The 17,121-nt window shown below is 42.7% G+C and overlaps 1 protein-coding gene across 1 annotated transcript in view; it reads right to left on the reverse strand.

Annotated features, from left to right (window-relative positions):
• Nucleotides 1-885: 885 nt before the first annotated feature.
• The window catches only part of LOC110525402 (solute carrier family 33 member 2), a 32,206-nt gene continuing 15,970 nt past the window's right edge, over nt 886-17,121 (reverse strand). The window contains exons 4-6 of the mRNA XM_036979543.2: nt 10,775-10,875; nt 6,479-6,588; nt 886-2,639 (exon numbers count right to left, since the gene is read on the reverse strand). Of these exons, the coding sequence (XP_036835438.1) occupies nt 2,448-2,639; nt 6,479-6,588; nt 10,775-10,875 (403 nt within the window). The 3' untranslated portion in view covers nt 886-2,447. The remainder of the gene's footprint in view (nt 2,640-6,478; nt 6,589-10,774; nt 10,876-17,121) is intronic.

The following is a 17,121-nucleotide window of genomic DNA, read 5'->3' on the forward strand; positions in this document are numbered from 1 at the left end:
CACATTCAAGGGAGTCGAATGAATATGTATCTTCGTGTCATTTATCTTTGTTGTATGTATCATTTTCCATAACCAAATACTAAATGATCTGGGAAGTGTGTTACGCTATGCCCTTTTAACTGGCAAGGGGGAAAACATTGGGCTGGTAGGGGTTATCTGGATTTTCTGCCAGGTTACCTATTGTACAGATGAAGACTAGTGTTTTCCCTAATCTGGTACATAACACCTGTAGCAAATACACGGACTACAACTGACTTGAAACAGACAAATTAGGCAATGTAATACTCAACAGTGCTGTACTGCAGAAAAACTGAACATTGCACATGTAGCGACATCATCGCTCGATGTTTCGTTAGAATTTAAATGGGTCTATTGATTAAATGGTCATTCATGTAGTCATTGTTCCAAACACCTGTGTTTTGAATCCCCGACAGAGAACCAAACCTGATCAATGTGTGTTGAAAATGCCAATACCACCTGTGATTTCTGAGAAATATCAATGCTGTAGCTAGAATGTGGTGGGTGTATTGCATGGAGCAAGGGGAGAGGTATAGGAGAGAGATGGAGTCTTTCACACACACACGCACACGCACACGCACACACACACACACACACAAAGAGCTATGGTTATCAGGAGGATCCTGATATATGATAGACGTGTGTGAGGAAGACATAATTGTGTCCCAAGATTTGGCATGGTGTAATGTCCCCAACAATGGCAAGCCTAAATCTTATTCAGTCAGCTGGATATAATTTGTATGATATATTAACTTTATGCTTCTATCTTTCAAATGTACAGGTGCTTACTATGATTCTTTTTTAGACTGATGCCAAAGTGACAGTATTAAAAACAGGTACGTTCAGGTAGAGGATTATTACAGGATATGACATTTGGGTAGCAGCTTTATTTTATGACAATCTCTCAGCATGTGTCAGAGGCAGGGGTGTGCTTTGCAACAGGTGCTTTACATTAGCGTGGACTTGGCTGTATTGGTCAAAGTGACCTTGCTGATCATGACAGTTCATAACATGGCTGCTCTGGTTCTATCTGAAACTGCCTAGGCCTAGTGTCACTATGCCACCTCTGAACTGTCATCCCTTTGACTTGTCCCCTGTGATTGTCATCCCTGTGACTATCTGTTGTATTGTAATTCAGCCATCACAATGTGTGATACGGTAAACAAAAGCCAGATGGTATTCAACACATTACTTAACAACTCAAACAAACAATATCATCAGGTAGTAAATCAACCAGCATCTATGTAAAATTACATATAAATATTGTTTTTTCATATTTTTTTTTGCCAATCTTGTAAAACTAACCCCCATACAAAATGTAAGGCTACAGTGCTGTTCTCTGTAATACTTTATTTGGATAGTCCATCTGTAGAGATAGACCATTGAGTAACATTTCAACTAACTATCTACTAACCCTAGCTGTAACCCTAAACTTAATAATAACCCTAAGCTTAGAACGTACCCTAACCTTAACCCTAAACCTAACAATAACCATAGCAAGCAGTTGCTTATCAACAGATAGTTTGTTGATAGTATGACCATCTGTAGAGCATCTACAGATGGAAAATCCAAACTATATAAATAAAATCTGACCTGGTTCTCTAATTGCGCTAACAACTAACCTAGGCTAGCAGAGTAATGGTTCAAAATTCTAATCAAAATTGCACACTAGCTAGCAAATGTTGTATTCTACTGCTCACTAGACTCTTCTGCGTATCTTACAGTGTTGATAAGAGGTAGTAGGGATTCATTCATAAACGTCACCACAGAACAAGTTCAAAAAGGAAACCGATATGACATATATAACCTTCATCGCAGGCTAATCAATGACTAAGTATAACTGCTGGACTACATTTTACTGCAGCCTTGGCAAATATGAAAATGGCTCAGATAGTACTGTATGTCCTCCAACAAACCCTCAACAGTTTTCCCATGTATTGTCCTCCCTATCCCTTATGCTACTGATCCAATCCCCCAACTCAATATAGCTACTAATCAGTGTCCTGGAAAAATCTTGTATAAAAAAGTTTACTTTTGAGGAATCTGAAACAATGTTGTTGTTGCCATATATTAATGGGAATTCACATGGCTTTTTGAATTACTTATAATAGTACTAGATTCATTAATCTTTCACAGAACATGGAGTGGAATGTTCTGTGAAACTTTCAATTTATGTTTAAAAAAATTGAGATACAGAGTTTTTCTAGGACGCCGACGTACGACAGAATTTGCTTCGCACTCATGCAACACACTACTTCCTCCTCCTCCTCAATCTCAGTGATCACCATCCCTAGTCCTGGACACCTATAGGGTGTGGAGGTTTTTGTTCCAACCCTACACTCACACAGCTTGTTCAACGAGTCAACTGATTATCGACCCTTTGAGTAGCTTGATCTGATGTGTTAGTAAGGGCTAGAACAAAAAGCTGATCACTTGGGCTGTTCCCTGAGGGCCCCTGTGTCTGTGGCCTTCCAGATGTGGAGGGCTGTTCCGGCAGAGAGGACCAGGAAAAAGAGGAAGGCAGTGGGGAAACCCACCCAGTCCACCAGGCCCCCTGCCAGGGCACCGAACATCAGCTTCCCCAGTACCTCCAGAGTGGACAGGAAACTGTAGTGGGTGGCCTGTAGAGAGAAGAGGAGAGGGTTAGGTAGGGACGAGCTCAGAGAGAGAAAAACTAGAGGCCACACCACACCTACACAGATTACCTAACATCCCAGACTCCAACTCTCAGGCCCACAGAAACACAACAAGGCAACATAGCCAACGCATCTCCATGGGTCTCCACCCTCCACTGACACCTAAATGTTCACACAATGGCAACCCTGTTCCATACACTCAGGTGTATGACATAAAGACTCTACAAATGAAACAATGTAAACTGCTAACCTCTTAACTGAATGGATTTATTTCAGCAGAAACCACTAAGACATCCGCTATGGCATGCATAGTTATCAGTACAGTTCTGGCTATCCCTAAATCCACATGATCAAAGTGAGATGGATCTTAATAAGGGGAGGAGTGATCATGGTGAGCAGATGACTTAGATCATTAGAACTTTGGGGCTGTGAAAAGGCGACAAGGTCTTCCTTAGTTGTGCCTTTGACGCCATGTAACATAGCTCCTGTGTGGCTAATTGTAATTTAGCCAGTTACCTGACTCAGACAAATGTCACCGGCAACAACATAGGTGAGCTGCAAAGGAGACATTTCCCAGGCATCTTTGCTGGGTCTCCGTTTTGAGCACATTTCTGGGTTCAGCTGGTTAACACAGTCTGAGCCCCTCTAGATCCCCCTCTAGATCACATTTCTGGGTTCAGCTGGTTACACACAGTCTGAGTGCCTGTAGATCCCCCTCTAGATCTCATTTCTGGGTTCAGCTGGTTAACACAGTCTGAGCCCCTCTAGATCCCCCTCTAGATCACATTTCTGGGTTCAGCTGGTTACACACAGTCTGAGTGCCTGTAGATCCCCCTCTAGATCTCATTTCTGGGTTCAGCTGGTTACACACAGTCTGAGTGCCTGTAGATCCCCCTCTAGATCTCATTTCTGGGTTCAGCTGGTTACACACAGTCTGAGCCCCTCTAGATCCCCCTCTAGATATCATTTCTGGGTTCAGCGTGTCACACACAGTCTGAGCCCCTCTAGATCCCCCTCTAGATATCATTTCTGGGTTCAGCTGGTCACACACAGTCTGAGCCCCTCTAGATCTGAGTTAAGTCAAGACCTTTTATTCGGGCTAACTTGTAAAAAGGATTCAGTTTGTCTCTCCTGGGTCATCGACAAGCACTCACGGTATCAGCTTTCTGTCACTGGATATGACCTTAAAAAGGTGTAATATGTGTCACTGTCATGAGAACATTTCAAATTAACCCCAGAGGTTATTAGCTTTGTTTCATTAGGTTTTTCTTCCTTAATTGCCCAGATACAGCCCTGTATCCTCCTTGGCGTAGTTTTCCTAGTCAACGACTCTTTGTTAGAACTGTGGTAACTCGTCCCCTTCAGAATTGATTGAGTGACGATTGAGAGGCTGCGAACAGAACACCTCCAGGCAGCGATGGCCCAGTTTAAACAGGACAAAATAATTTATGTCAAAGAAGAGGGGTAGAGAGAGGGAAATATAGATATGTAAAAGGGGAGAGAGAGTTAGCTAGGAGAAGAAAATGGCCTTGTTAGTCCCAGCTCAGGGGTGGGTGTTGTTGCTGTGAGGAGGGCTACCTGTCCTGGCTGTTGACATCGTAGGATATAATCTAACTCCAGGAGTTTCCGTTTTGCTCGCTAACATAACAGACCATTTCAGAGGCCACCGGGTTTCAGAGAATTCTGTCTTCTTATATAAAAATCATCTCCTCCAAGTGGAGGCAAAAGGATGAGAGCCTCACACCGTAAATGTGTGCATAGCCTCAAAGATTGGGCCACAGGCAAAAATGTTAACAACTGAGCAAATGCATCCCCATGACAAATAACACTTGATTTCTGACACATCTCAACGTAATTTTATCTTTATTTAACGAGGCACGTCAGTTAAGAACAAAATCTTATTTTCACTGACGGCCTAGGAACAGTTGGTTAACTGCCTTGTTCAGGGGCAGAACGACAGATTTTTACCTTGTCAGCTCTGGGATTTGGTCTTGCAACTTTTCGTTTACTAGTGCAACACACTAACCACTAGGCTACCTGCCGCCCCAATGTACTGATGATGTTAGACATTTGTACTTATCTCAGTCACATTCACCAAAATCAAGGGGTATACAGTTGAAGTCGGAAGAAAACATACACCTTAGCCAAATACATTTAAACTCTGTTTTTCACAATTCCTGACATTTAATCCTAGTAAAAAGTCCCTATCTTATGTCAGTTAGGATCACCAATTTATTTTAAGAATGTGAAATGTCAGAATAATAGTAGAGAGAATGATTTATTTCAGCTTTTATTTATTTCATCACATTCCCAGTGGGTCAGAAGTTTACATTCACTCAATTTGTATTTGGTAGCATTGCTTTTAAATTATTTAATTTGGGTCAAACGTTTCAGGTAGCCTTCCACAAGCTTCCCACAATAAGTTGGGTGAATTTTGTTCCATTCCTCCTGAGCTGGTGAAACTGAGTCAGGTTTGTAGGCCTCCTTGCTCTCACAGGCTTTTTCAGTTCTGTCCACACATTTTCTATAGGATTGAGGTCAGGGCTTTGTGATGGCCACTCCAATACCTTGACTTTGTTGTCCTTAAGCCATTTTGCCACAACTTTGTAAGTATGCTTGGGGTCATTGTCCATTTGGAAGACCCATTTGCGACCATGCTTTAACTTCCTGACTGATGTCTTGAGATGTTGCTTCAATATATCCACATAATTTTCCTACCTCATGATGCCATCTATTTTGTGAAGTGGACCAGTCCCTCCTGCAGCAAAGCACCCCCACAACAAGATACTGCCACCCCATTGCTTCACGGTTGGGATGGTGTTCTTCGGCTTGCCAGCCTCCCCCTTTTTCCTCCAAACATAACGATGGTCATTATGGCCAAACAGTTAAATTTTTGTTTCATCAGACCAGAGGACATTTCTCCAGAAAGTATGATCTTTGACCTCATGTGCAGTTGCAAACCTTAGTCTGGCTTTTTTATGGCAGTTTTGGAGCAGTGGCTTCTTCCTTGCTGAGCGGCCTCTCAGGTTATGTCGATATAGGACTCATTTTACTGTGGATATAGATACTTTTGTACCTGTTTCCTCCAGCATCTTCACAAGGTCCTTTGATGTTGTTCTGGGATTGATTTGAACTTTTCGCACCAAAGTACGTTCATCTCTAGGAGACAGATGACAGGTATGACGGCTGCGTGGTCCCATGGTGTTTATACCTGCGTACTATTTTTTGTACAGATCAATGTGGTAACTTCAGGCGCTTGGACCAGACTTGTGGAGGTCTCCAATTTTTTTTCTGGGGTCTTGGCTGATTTCTTTTGATTTTCCCATGATGTCAAGCAAAAAGGCACTAAGTTTGAAGATAGGCCTTGAAATACATCCACAGGTACACCTCCAATTATGTCAATTCACCTATCAGAAGCTTCTAAAGCCATAACATCATGTTCTGGAATTTTCCAAGCTGTTTAAAGGCACAGTCAACTTAGTGTATGTAAACTTGTGACCCACTGGAATTGTGATACAGTGAATTATAAGTGAAATAATCTGTCTGTAAACAATTGTTGGAAAAATGACTTGTGTCAAGCACAAAGTAGATGTCCTAACCGACTTGCCAAAGCTATAGTTTGTTAACAAGAAATTTGTGGAGTGGTAAAAAAAATAGTTTTAATAATTCCAACCTAAGTGTATGTAAACTTCCGACTTATTATTTAATATCACTGAAAAAAATGCAGATGTCTGTCTTTAATACGTGTTTCTCACATAAAGGACCTGACTTTGCCATAGGAAACAATGTTCTAGGTTGACAGGTGTGTAGAGGGTGACTCTTACCTGTACACTCTCCTCCGCTCTCTGTGTGCAGTGCATCATGGTTGTGAAAGTGAGCGTTGTGATGAGGCCTCCCAGGAAGTGCTGAATGCTCAAACTCAACACGGCCATACCTGAGGGGCAAACACAGTAACAGCCTTGACACTGTCTCAACACAATATTGAAAAACATTATGGGTGCTTACATTTGTCCAATTTCACACGTGTGAATTGGGAATGTGATTTTTGCACTTCCCACTCTCCCTGAGACCCTTGGAGAGTGGGGTCAAGGCCATTATCAACAGCGACCCTGGAACAATTAGGGGTTAAGTGCCTTGCTCAAGGGCGCATTGACAGATATTTCACCTTGTCGACTCAGGTATTTGAACTAGTGACATTGCTGCGTTCCTGTCTTAAAGTGGTGTTATCTAAATGTGCCTCTTTCTTTTCACTCAGAGTCCCTACTGGATGGTGTGAGAAGGAGAGCTCAGTGGCACAGCGTATATCAGTGGAGCCTGATCTGTCGCTGAACCGAGACAACAAAGGTGGAAGTGAGGGGGGTGCTGTCTCCTCGCGTTCCCCCAAACAAGTTGTTCCCTCTCTGAAGACAGCAGAACACAGGCGACACAGAGTGTCTCACAGCTCCCACTGACGCTGAATTATTCACCGGAGATGTCGAGTTTTAAGACTTCTCCATTTCACAGGATTCAGAGAGCGAGACACTAACTCAGCTTATCAGAGTGAGAAAATGGAGCACTCATGTAATATTGAGAATTTTACAGCAAAACATTTTTTAATCTTTGACATCATTGTTCCTGCTCTAAAGAGGGAGGCCTCCACTTCCAGAGGTTCCCAGAGTGAACAGCTCAACATAGGTTCAAACAGGTCACTGAGAAAGCTTCTGTTCTGCTTTCAGCTTTCCTTCAATTTAGTCATGAGATTAAAATGGGATGTTTGTGAGAGATGCTCAAAGCGCTGTAAACGGACGTCTTCACGCACCTCTTCTTCCACCACATACAGTGCCTTCAGAAAGTATTCACACCCCTTGACCTTTTCCACATTTTGTTGTGTTACAGCCCAAGTTTAAAATTGCTTAAATTGAGATGTTGTGTCACACACAATACTCAATAATGTCAAAGTGGAATTATGTTTTTTGAAATGTTTACAAATGAATAAAAAATGAAAAGCTGAAATGTCTTGAGTCAATACATGTTCAACCCCTTTGTTATGGAAAGCCTAAATACGTTCAGGAGTAAAAATGTGCTTAACAAGTCACAATAAGTTGCATGGACTCCCTCTGTATGCAATAATAGTGCTTAACATCGTTTTTTTTATGACTACCTCATCTCTGTGCCCCACACATACAATTATCTGTAGTCCCTCAGTCGAGCAGTGAATTTCAAACACATAGACCAGGGAGGTTTTCCAATTCCTCACAAAGAAGGGCAGCTATTAGTAGATACAAAGCAGATATTTGATATTGCTTTGAGCATGGTGAAGTTATTAATTACACTTTGGATGGTGTATCAATACACCCAGTCACTACAAAGATACAGGCGTCCTTCTAAACTCAGTTGCTGGAGAGGAAGGAAACTGCTCAGGGATTTCACCATGTGGCCAATGGTGACTTTAAAACAGTTACAGAGTTAAATGGCTGTGGTAGGAGAAAACTGAGGATGGATCAACAACATTGTAGTTACTCCACAATACTAACCTAAATGACAGAAGGAATACAAATATTTCAAAACAATGCATCCTGTTTGCAATAAGGTACATTTGCAATTTGTTTTTGTCAAAGTAATGAACTTTAAGTCCTGAATACAAAGCACTATGTTTGGAACAAATCCAACACAACACATCACTGAGTATCACTCTTCATATTTTCAAACATGGCGGTGGCTGCATCATGTTATGGGTATGATTGTCATCGGCAAGGAATAGAGAGTTTTTTTAGGATAAAAATAAACGTAATAGAGCTAAGCACAGCCAAAATGTGACTAAATGTTTTTTGTATAGGCCTAAATGTGGATGGGTTACACGTGACTAAATGTTTTTTGTATAGGCCTAAATGTGGATAGGTTACACGTGACAAAATGTTTTTTGTATAGGCCTAAATGTGGATGGGTTACACGTGACTAAATGTTTTTTGTATAGGCCTAAATGTGGATGGGTTACACATGACTAAATGTTTTTTGTATAGGCCTAAATGTGGATAGGTTACACGTGACAAAATATTTTTTTGTATAGGCCTAAATGTGGATGGGTTACATGTGACTAAATGTTTTTTGTATAGGCCTGAATGTGGATGGGTTACACGTGACTAAATGTTTTTTGTATAGGCCTAAATGTGGATGGGTTACACGTGACTAAATGTTTTTTGTATAGGCCTAAATGTGGATGGGTAACACGTGACTAAATATTCTTTGTATAGGCCTGAATGTGGATGGGTTACACGTGACTAAATGTTTTTTGTATAGGCCTGAATGTGGATGGGTTACACGTGACTAAATGTTTTTTGTATAGGCCTAAATGTGGATGGGTTACACGTGACTAAATGTTTTTTGTATAGGCCTAAATGTGGATAGGTTACACGTGACTAAATGTTATATGTATAGGCCTGAATGTGGATGGGTAACATAAGACACAACGTGTTATTTGTTTCGCTATGGGGTCAGGAAGTTAGAGTGTGGCCGTTGTAGATGCATACGATGGGTATCCAGTAAAGTCCATCATGTGTAGCAAAGCGGATGGATCTGCGAGCCCAGTGGGTTTGTTCATAATAGTCTTGACTACCTGTGTGAGTCAGTAAGGTCACATAGAGGTGCCTGCCTTCATTCATCAGAGTCACACATTCAACTGCCTCCTGCTCCCACTTTGTGCAAGGTGAAAGAAAGATATTGAGCTACGGGTAGACAAACAGATGTGGCTTGTGGGGGACTAGAGACGCGTACAGGTCTAGATCAGTGGAAAGGACATGCTGGTTAGAGTCAATGATGTATGTCCATGGTTAGTGATCAGATGACATTATCCCATATACAATAACCGCAAAAATCTTGTATCATGGTCATAAGAAACCCAGATAAGATGCCTGGGATATGCTGATGGGATACTGTGGTATGTAAACATCTTATGCCATTTACTGTTGTTTTTCAGGCTCCGTTGTGCAAATCATGGGTGTTGTGCATTCTATGGTGTTGTGCATTCTATGGTGTTGTGCATTCTATGGTGTTGTGCATTCTATGGTGTTGTGCATTCTATGGTGTTGTGCATTCTATGGTGTTGTGCATTCTATGGTGGTGTGTGATGATCTTTTTATCTGATTATCAAACAAATCACTGAACAAAGTAGGCTACCTGCGCAGTTCCATCCACCATTAATAATTCCATAATAATTTTGCCTACTATAATTCATTTACTATATTTTAAATCAAGCTTCTGCTTAAAATTTCCGACATTTGGTAGGCCATTTGTTTGTAAACCGTAGTTTGATAGCCTACATGCAGCTTTGCTTCTGTCATAACTTGTTGCCCCAGAACACTAAATAAAGTAGTGCCCACCAGAATAATCTCTTATATCAATAGAATGAATGCATTAATCTAGTTAACACCAGTAAAGTTGTTTGGTTTAGGAACCGGGGAGAAAACACAATAACTCCAACACAGTGGAAAGATTGCATTTGGACATTCTGCACCGGACCAATCAGTTTGACCGGTTTTAAGGAAAGGAAAAGCTGAGAAAATGACTAAACAAGTTTCTGATAAGACTTCAGTTCGTCTGCATATTTTATGTGGTTGAAATACTGTCCGCTTGCATAACAGTGTCAAAGACAAAACATTACACACATTCACATTTTCTCAAATGATGCTGAAAGAAAGAAATCAGACTTTTCCACTCCTCTTCCAGACACAAAATTAACATTTGTTGTCTAATTTTACTGCAAGAAATGCATAATTCTGCAGAGTTAATATTTTATTACTCTACATGTGAGAGGTTACAGGCCTACAGTCAGTGTCCAGATTTCAGTTACTATTCCATTTCACCCATATGAATTTAAAATGAGGAATATGAGGAATTCAGTTTATTCATGGAAACCGGGATATTCGTGAGCGGGATATCAAAGGTGCATGTAAACAGCTTATCCTGAACAAGACCTTAAGTGGGATATGAGCTACTATCCGGAATACTATCCGGAATACTATCCGGAATACTATCCGGAATACTATCCGGAATACTATCCGGAATACTATCCGGAATACGCATGTAAACGGGGTCAATGCTGCCCAGTCAAGTTGTGGTCAGAGTGCAGTCTGGTCTTCTCTCACCTTTCATGAGCGGGGAAGGTTCCAGCACGGTCAGGAGGGAGCTCTGGAACACCATACTGACAGTCCGCATCACAAACACACGCCTCATCAGAGAGCCAATACTGTGGAGACACACAAGACAGACAACCAGTCACAAATGCCATTTGACACACACACAGGCAAAGAATACTGTGTAGTATGTGTATGCTAACAAAAACAACACCAAATTTCCTTCTACAGTAGCACACACACCCACACTCCAGGGTTTCCATTAGGAAAATGTGCCACCGGACATTTGACTGGCAGCATTTTCATTTACTGGACATTTGAGAATTTTTCTCCCCAATTTCGTGGTATTTTTACAGTCTTGTCCCATCACTGCCACTCCCGAACTGACTAGCGAGAGGCGAAGGTCGAGAGCCGTGCATCCTCCGAAACACAACCCAGCCAAGCCACAATGCTTCTTGACACAATGCCCGCTTAACCCGGAAGCCAACCGGAACAATGTGTTGGATTAAACACTGTACACCTGGTGACCATGTCAGCGTGCATTGCGCCCGGCAGGTGAACCGTTTACAAATGAATGGTAAATAATGTAATCATTGCGTGCTAGGAATATGGGACTACTTTAATACACATAAGTGAATTTGTCCCAATACTTGTTGTCCCCTAAAATGAAGGGACTATGTACAAAAAGTGCTGTGATTTCTAAACGGTTCAAGGTAGCAGGTAGCACTGAAGCCTACCTGCCATTATAGGCACTTAGAATGGAGAATGGGAAGTGTACTTCCAATACCAGTTGAGAAATAAAAATAGTAGTTATTTTTTATCATGCTATCACAATTGTTTTTAACACAAGATTTCAGTTAGAATTGTTGCGCAATGATTGGGCTTATAAAAGCACATTTCCCTCCAGCAGCACCAGGAGCGGCGCCGACAGAGATGACCGCCTCGCTTCGCGTTCCTAGGAAACTATGTAGTTTTTTGTTTTTTTTACGTGTTATTTCTTACATTAGTACCCCAGGTCATCTTAGGTTTCATTACATACAGTCGAGAAGAACTACTGAACATAAGAGCAGCGTCAATTCACCATCAGTACGACCAAGAATATGACTTTCGCGAAGCGGATCCTGTGTTCTGCCTTTCACCCAGGACAACGGAATGGATCCCAGCTTGCGACCCAAAACAAAGACGTCGTAAAAGAGGGAAACGAAGCGGTCTTCTGGTCAGACTCCGGAGACGGGCACATCGCACACCACTCCCTAGCATTCTTCTCGCCAATGTCCAGTCTCTTGACAACAAGGTTGATGAAATCCGAGCAAGGGTAGCATTCCAGAGGGACATCAGAGACTGTAACGTTCTTTGCTTCACGGAAACATGGCTCACTGGAGAGACGCTATCGGAGTCGGTGCAGCCAACTGGTTTCTCCACGCATCGCGCAGACAGAAACAAACATCTTTCTGGTAAGAAGAGGGGCGGGGGCGTATGCTTCATGGTTAACGTGACGTGGTGTGATCATAACAACATACAGGTACTCAAGTCCTTCTGTTCAGCTGATTTAGAATTCCTCAAAATCAAATGTCGACCGCATTATCTACCAAGGGAATTCTCTTCGATTATAATCACAGCCGTATATATTCCCCCCCAAGCAGACACATTGATGGCTCTGAACAAACTTTATTTGACTCTTTGCAAACTGGAATCCATTTATCCGGAGGCTGCATTCATTGTAGCTGGGGATTTTAACAAGGCTAATCTGAAAACAAGACTCCCTAAATTTTATCAGCATATCGATTGCGCAACCAGGGCTGGAAAAACATTGGATCACTGCTATTCTAACTTCCGCGACGCATATAAGGCCCTGCCCCGCCCTCCTTTCGGAAAAGCTGACCACGACTCCATTTTGTTGATCCCTGCCTACAGACAGAAACTAAAACAAGAAGCTCCCGCACTGAGGTCTGTTCAACGCTGGTCCGACCAATCTGATTCCACACTCCAAGACTGCTTCCATCACGTGGACTGGGATATGTTTCGTATTGCGTCAGACAACAACATTGACGAATACGCTGATTCGGTGAGCGAGTTCATTAGAACGTGCGTTGAAGATGTCGTTCCCATAGCAACGCTTAAAACATTCCCAAACCAGAAACTGTGGATTGATGGCAGCATTCGCGTGAAACTGAAAGCCCGAACCACTGCTTTTAATCAGGGCAAGGTGACCGGAAACATGACCGAATACAAACAGTGTAACTATTCCCTCCGGAAGGCAATCAAACAAGCTAAGCGTCAGTATAGAGACAAAGTAGAATCTCAATTCAACGGCTCAGACACAAGAGGTATGTGGCAGGGTCTACAGTCTATCACGGATTACAAAAAGAAAACCAGCCCAGTCACGGACCAGGATGTCTTGCTCCCAGGCAAACAAAATAACTTTTTTGCCCGCTTTGAGGACAATACAGTGCCACTGACACGGCCTGCAACTAAAACATGCGGACTCTCCTTCACTGCAGCCGATGTGAGGAAAACATATAAACGTGTCAAACCTCGCAAGGCTGCAGGCCCAGACGGCATCCCCAGCCGCGCCCTCAGAGCATGCGCAGACCAGCTGGCTGGTGTGTTTACGGACATATTCAATCAATCCCTATCCCAGTCTGTTGTTCCCACATGGTTCAAGAGGGCCACCATTGTTCCTGTTCCCAAGAAATCTAAGGTAAATGAGCTAAACGACTACCGCCCCGTAGCACTCACTTCCGTCATCATGAAGTGCTTTGAGAGACTAGTCAAGGACCATATCACCTCCACCCTACCTGACACCCTAGACCCACTCCAATTTGCTTACCGCCCAAATAGGTCCACAGACGATGCAATCTCAACCACACTGCACACTGCCCTAACCCATCTGGACAAGAGGAATGCCTATGTGAGAATGCTGTTCATCGACTACAGCTCGGCATTTAACACCATAGTGCCCTCCAAGTTCGTCATCAAGCTTGAGACCCTGGGTCTCGACCCCGCCCTGTGCAACTGTGTACTGGACTTCCTGACGGGCCGCCCCCAGGTGCTGAGGGTAGGCAACAACATTTCCACCCCGCTGATCCTCAACACTGGGGCCCCACAAGGGTGCGTTCTGAGCCCTCTCCTGTACTCCCTGTTCACCCACGACTGCGTGGCCACGCACGCCTCCAAATCAATCATCAAGTTTGCGGACGACACAACAGTGGTAGGCTTGATTACCAACAACGACGAGACGGCCTACAGGGAGGAGGTGAGGGCCCTCGGAGTGTGGTGTCAGGAAAATAACCTCACACTCAACGTCAACAAAACTAAGGAGATGATTGTGGACTTCAGGAAACAGCAGAGGGAGCATCCTCCTATCCACATGGAACAGTAGTGGAGAGGCTCTCTAGAGGGTAGTGAGGTATGCACAGCGCATCACCGGGGGCAAACTACGTGCCCTCCAGGACACCTACACCACCCGATGTCACAGGAAGGCCATAAAGATCATCAAGGACAACAACCACCCGAGCCACTGCCTGTTCACCCCGCTATCATCCAGAAGGCGAGGTCAGTACAGGTGCATCAAAGCTGGGACCGAGAGACTGAAAAACAGCTTCTATCTCAAGGCCATCAGACTGTTAAACAGCCACCACTAACATTGAGTGGCTGCTGCCAACACACTGACTCAACTCCAGCCACTTTAATAATGGGAATTGATGGGAAATTATGTAAAATATATCACTAGCCACTTTAAACAATGCTACCTAATATAATGTTTACATACCCTACATTATTCATCTCATATGTATATGTATATACTGTACTCTATTTCATCTACTGCATCTTTATGTAATACATGTATCACTAGCCACTTTAACTATGCCACTTTGTTTACATACTCATCTCATATGTATATACTGCACTCAATACCATCTACTGTATCTTGCCTATGCCGCTCTGTACCATCACTCATTCATATATCTTTATGTACATATTCTTTATCCCTTTACACTTGTGTCTATAAGGTAGTAGTTTTGGAATTGTTAGCTAGATTACTTGTTGGTTATTACTGCATTGCCGGAACTAGAAGCACAAGCATTTCGCTACACTCGCATTAACATCTTCTAACCATGTGTATGTGACAAATAACATTTGATTTGATTTGATTTGAGGAGCCGTAGCAGCAGGTCTCATGCTGTCAAAGATGTTCGGCTTAAACTAGGCTCTGTACGCTAGGCTCTGTACGCTAGGCTCTGTACGCTAGGCTCTGTACGCTAGGCTCTGTACGCTAGGCTCTGTACGCTAAGCTCTGTACGCTAGGCTCTGTACGCTAGACTCTGTATGCTGTGCATGTGTGATAAATAAGAATCATAACGACTAACAAAAATATACACATGCCAATTTACTTCCACAAAATTAGGGAAATTAACCCATAGACCAATAAGCATGACTGGTCAAATGTATTTACATCAACTGGCATTTCCATCAATGGAAATTGATGGATTATGCTAAAAGGCATAATCTTGCTATGGGATTTTTTCCCCTCTCCCAGACAATTGGCCGGTACAAATTTTATTTATCAGCTTAAAAAATATTTATTGGCCATAAGCCGGCTATTACCGGCTAACGGAAACCGCGACACGCACACCCACCCACGACATGTCCCCCAGACGCTAATTGATTCCTTGTTAGTCTAAGAACTGTGTCTCCCGACAGGAATGGCTCATGGGGTAATCAATAACCCAAGGAGCTCCCCACTTCTCACCCCCTTAGAGCATTGTGTTGTGTGTTGTGTGTTGTGTGTGTGTGTGTCTCCCAGGGATTACCACTGTGCCTATCAGTCCCCAAAGGATCCTGTCTATCAGACGAACCAGACACGTGTCACTGTCTGGTATCTGACATCTATACCATCTGACAAGGACATTACCACATGGACATTACCATTACCACTATACTTATATCTGATACCAAATAGTATCTGTCCATTCTGTCAGTCTTTACGTCTACAGGCTCTACAACACCTCTCTCATTTCTCCTTCTTTACCCTTTCCACCGGAAAACCAATCTGCTATCATACACATGCTAAAGACATTGTTTCCCTCATTTTTTATTCTCTCCTTCTCAATGACACTCTTTCAAATCTGGCTCTCTGAGGAGTTGCAGTAGTGATGGGGTGAGAGGAGAACCTGCCTCGCTACTGACACCTCACACGGGCTGGTCTGCGATACCATATAGGCTCTCTGGGATCTGTGTGAGGCGGTCAGTCTCTGACCACTCAGACGTTTCTGATGGGCCCCAGGAGAAATGTTCAAATTTGATTTGAGAGCATTGAGATGGCTTGGTGGATTGGCTTTGTGTAGTGTGCGTATGTGTGCTTGCGTGTTGGGAGGTGGGGGAGAGTGGTGGTGAGTCATTCTGTGGGAATCTGGACTGGGTGTACAGTGTCAGGTGAACGCAACTCTGTGTGTGAAAATGTGACAATTCTGCCCGAGTCCTAATGAAGATCAAAACTATGAAATAACACATATGGAATCATGTAGTAACCAAAAAAAGTGTTAAACAAATCTAAATATGTTTTATATTTTAGATTCTTCAAATAGCCACCCCTTGCCTTGATGACAGCTTTGCACACTCTTGGCATTCTCACAACCAGCTTCATGAGGTAGTCACCTGGAATGCATTTCAATTAACAGGTGTGCCTTCTCAAAAAGTTAGACAGGAAGAAAGAGTAGAAGTACCCCAAAAATTTGACAGCGCTTTTGTGAAAGAGATTCCAAACAACATTGTTTTTGGTCATATTTCTTTATGGCTAGTGTGACAAATACCTGGGAGCCAGCATCAGAGACCATATGGAGATGTAATTAAAACAGGACAGACCACAGACTTCTGCAGACGTTTTATAGAAAGACAAGACATTGGTATTCTCTTCATATTCTATTTCATCTCGATGCTAATGCTTATCATTAACCAATTTAGCTTTGTGAGCGCTAGCAATGAATAAGGTGATGTACACTACATGACCAAAAGTATGTGAACACCTGCACTTCGAACATCTCATTCCTAAATCATGACCATTAATATGTAGTTGGTCCCCCTTTGCTGCTAAAACAGCCTCTACTCTTCTGGGAAGGCTTTCCACTAGATGTTAGAACATTGCTGTGGGAACTTGTTTCTATTCAGCTACAAGATAATTAGTGAGGTTGGGCACTGATGTTGGGCGATTAGGCCTGGCTCGCAGTCGGCATTCCAATTTTTTTTTTTTTTTTTTTTTTTTTTTTTTTTTTTTTTTAACCTTTATTTTACTAGGCAAGTCAGTTAAGAACAAATTCTTATTTTCAATGACGGCCTAGGAACAGTGGGTTAACTGCCTG

The sequence above is a fragment of the Oncorhynchus mykiss genome, chromosome 6 (genome assembly GCF_057628025.1).
Source record: "Oncorhynchus mykiss isolate SJ-2025 chromosome 6, ASM5762802v1, whole genome shotgun sequence".
NCBI classification, from domain to species: Eukaryota; Metazoa; Chordata; class Actinopteri; order Salmoniformes; family Salmonidae; genus Oncorhynchus; species Oncorhynchus mykiss.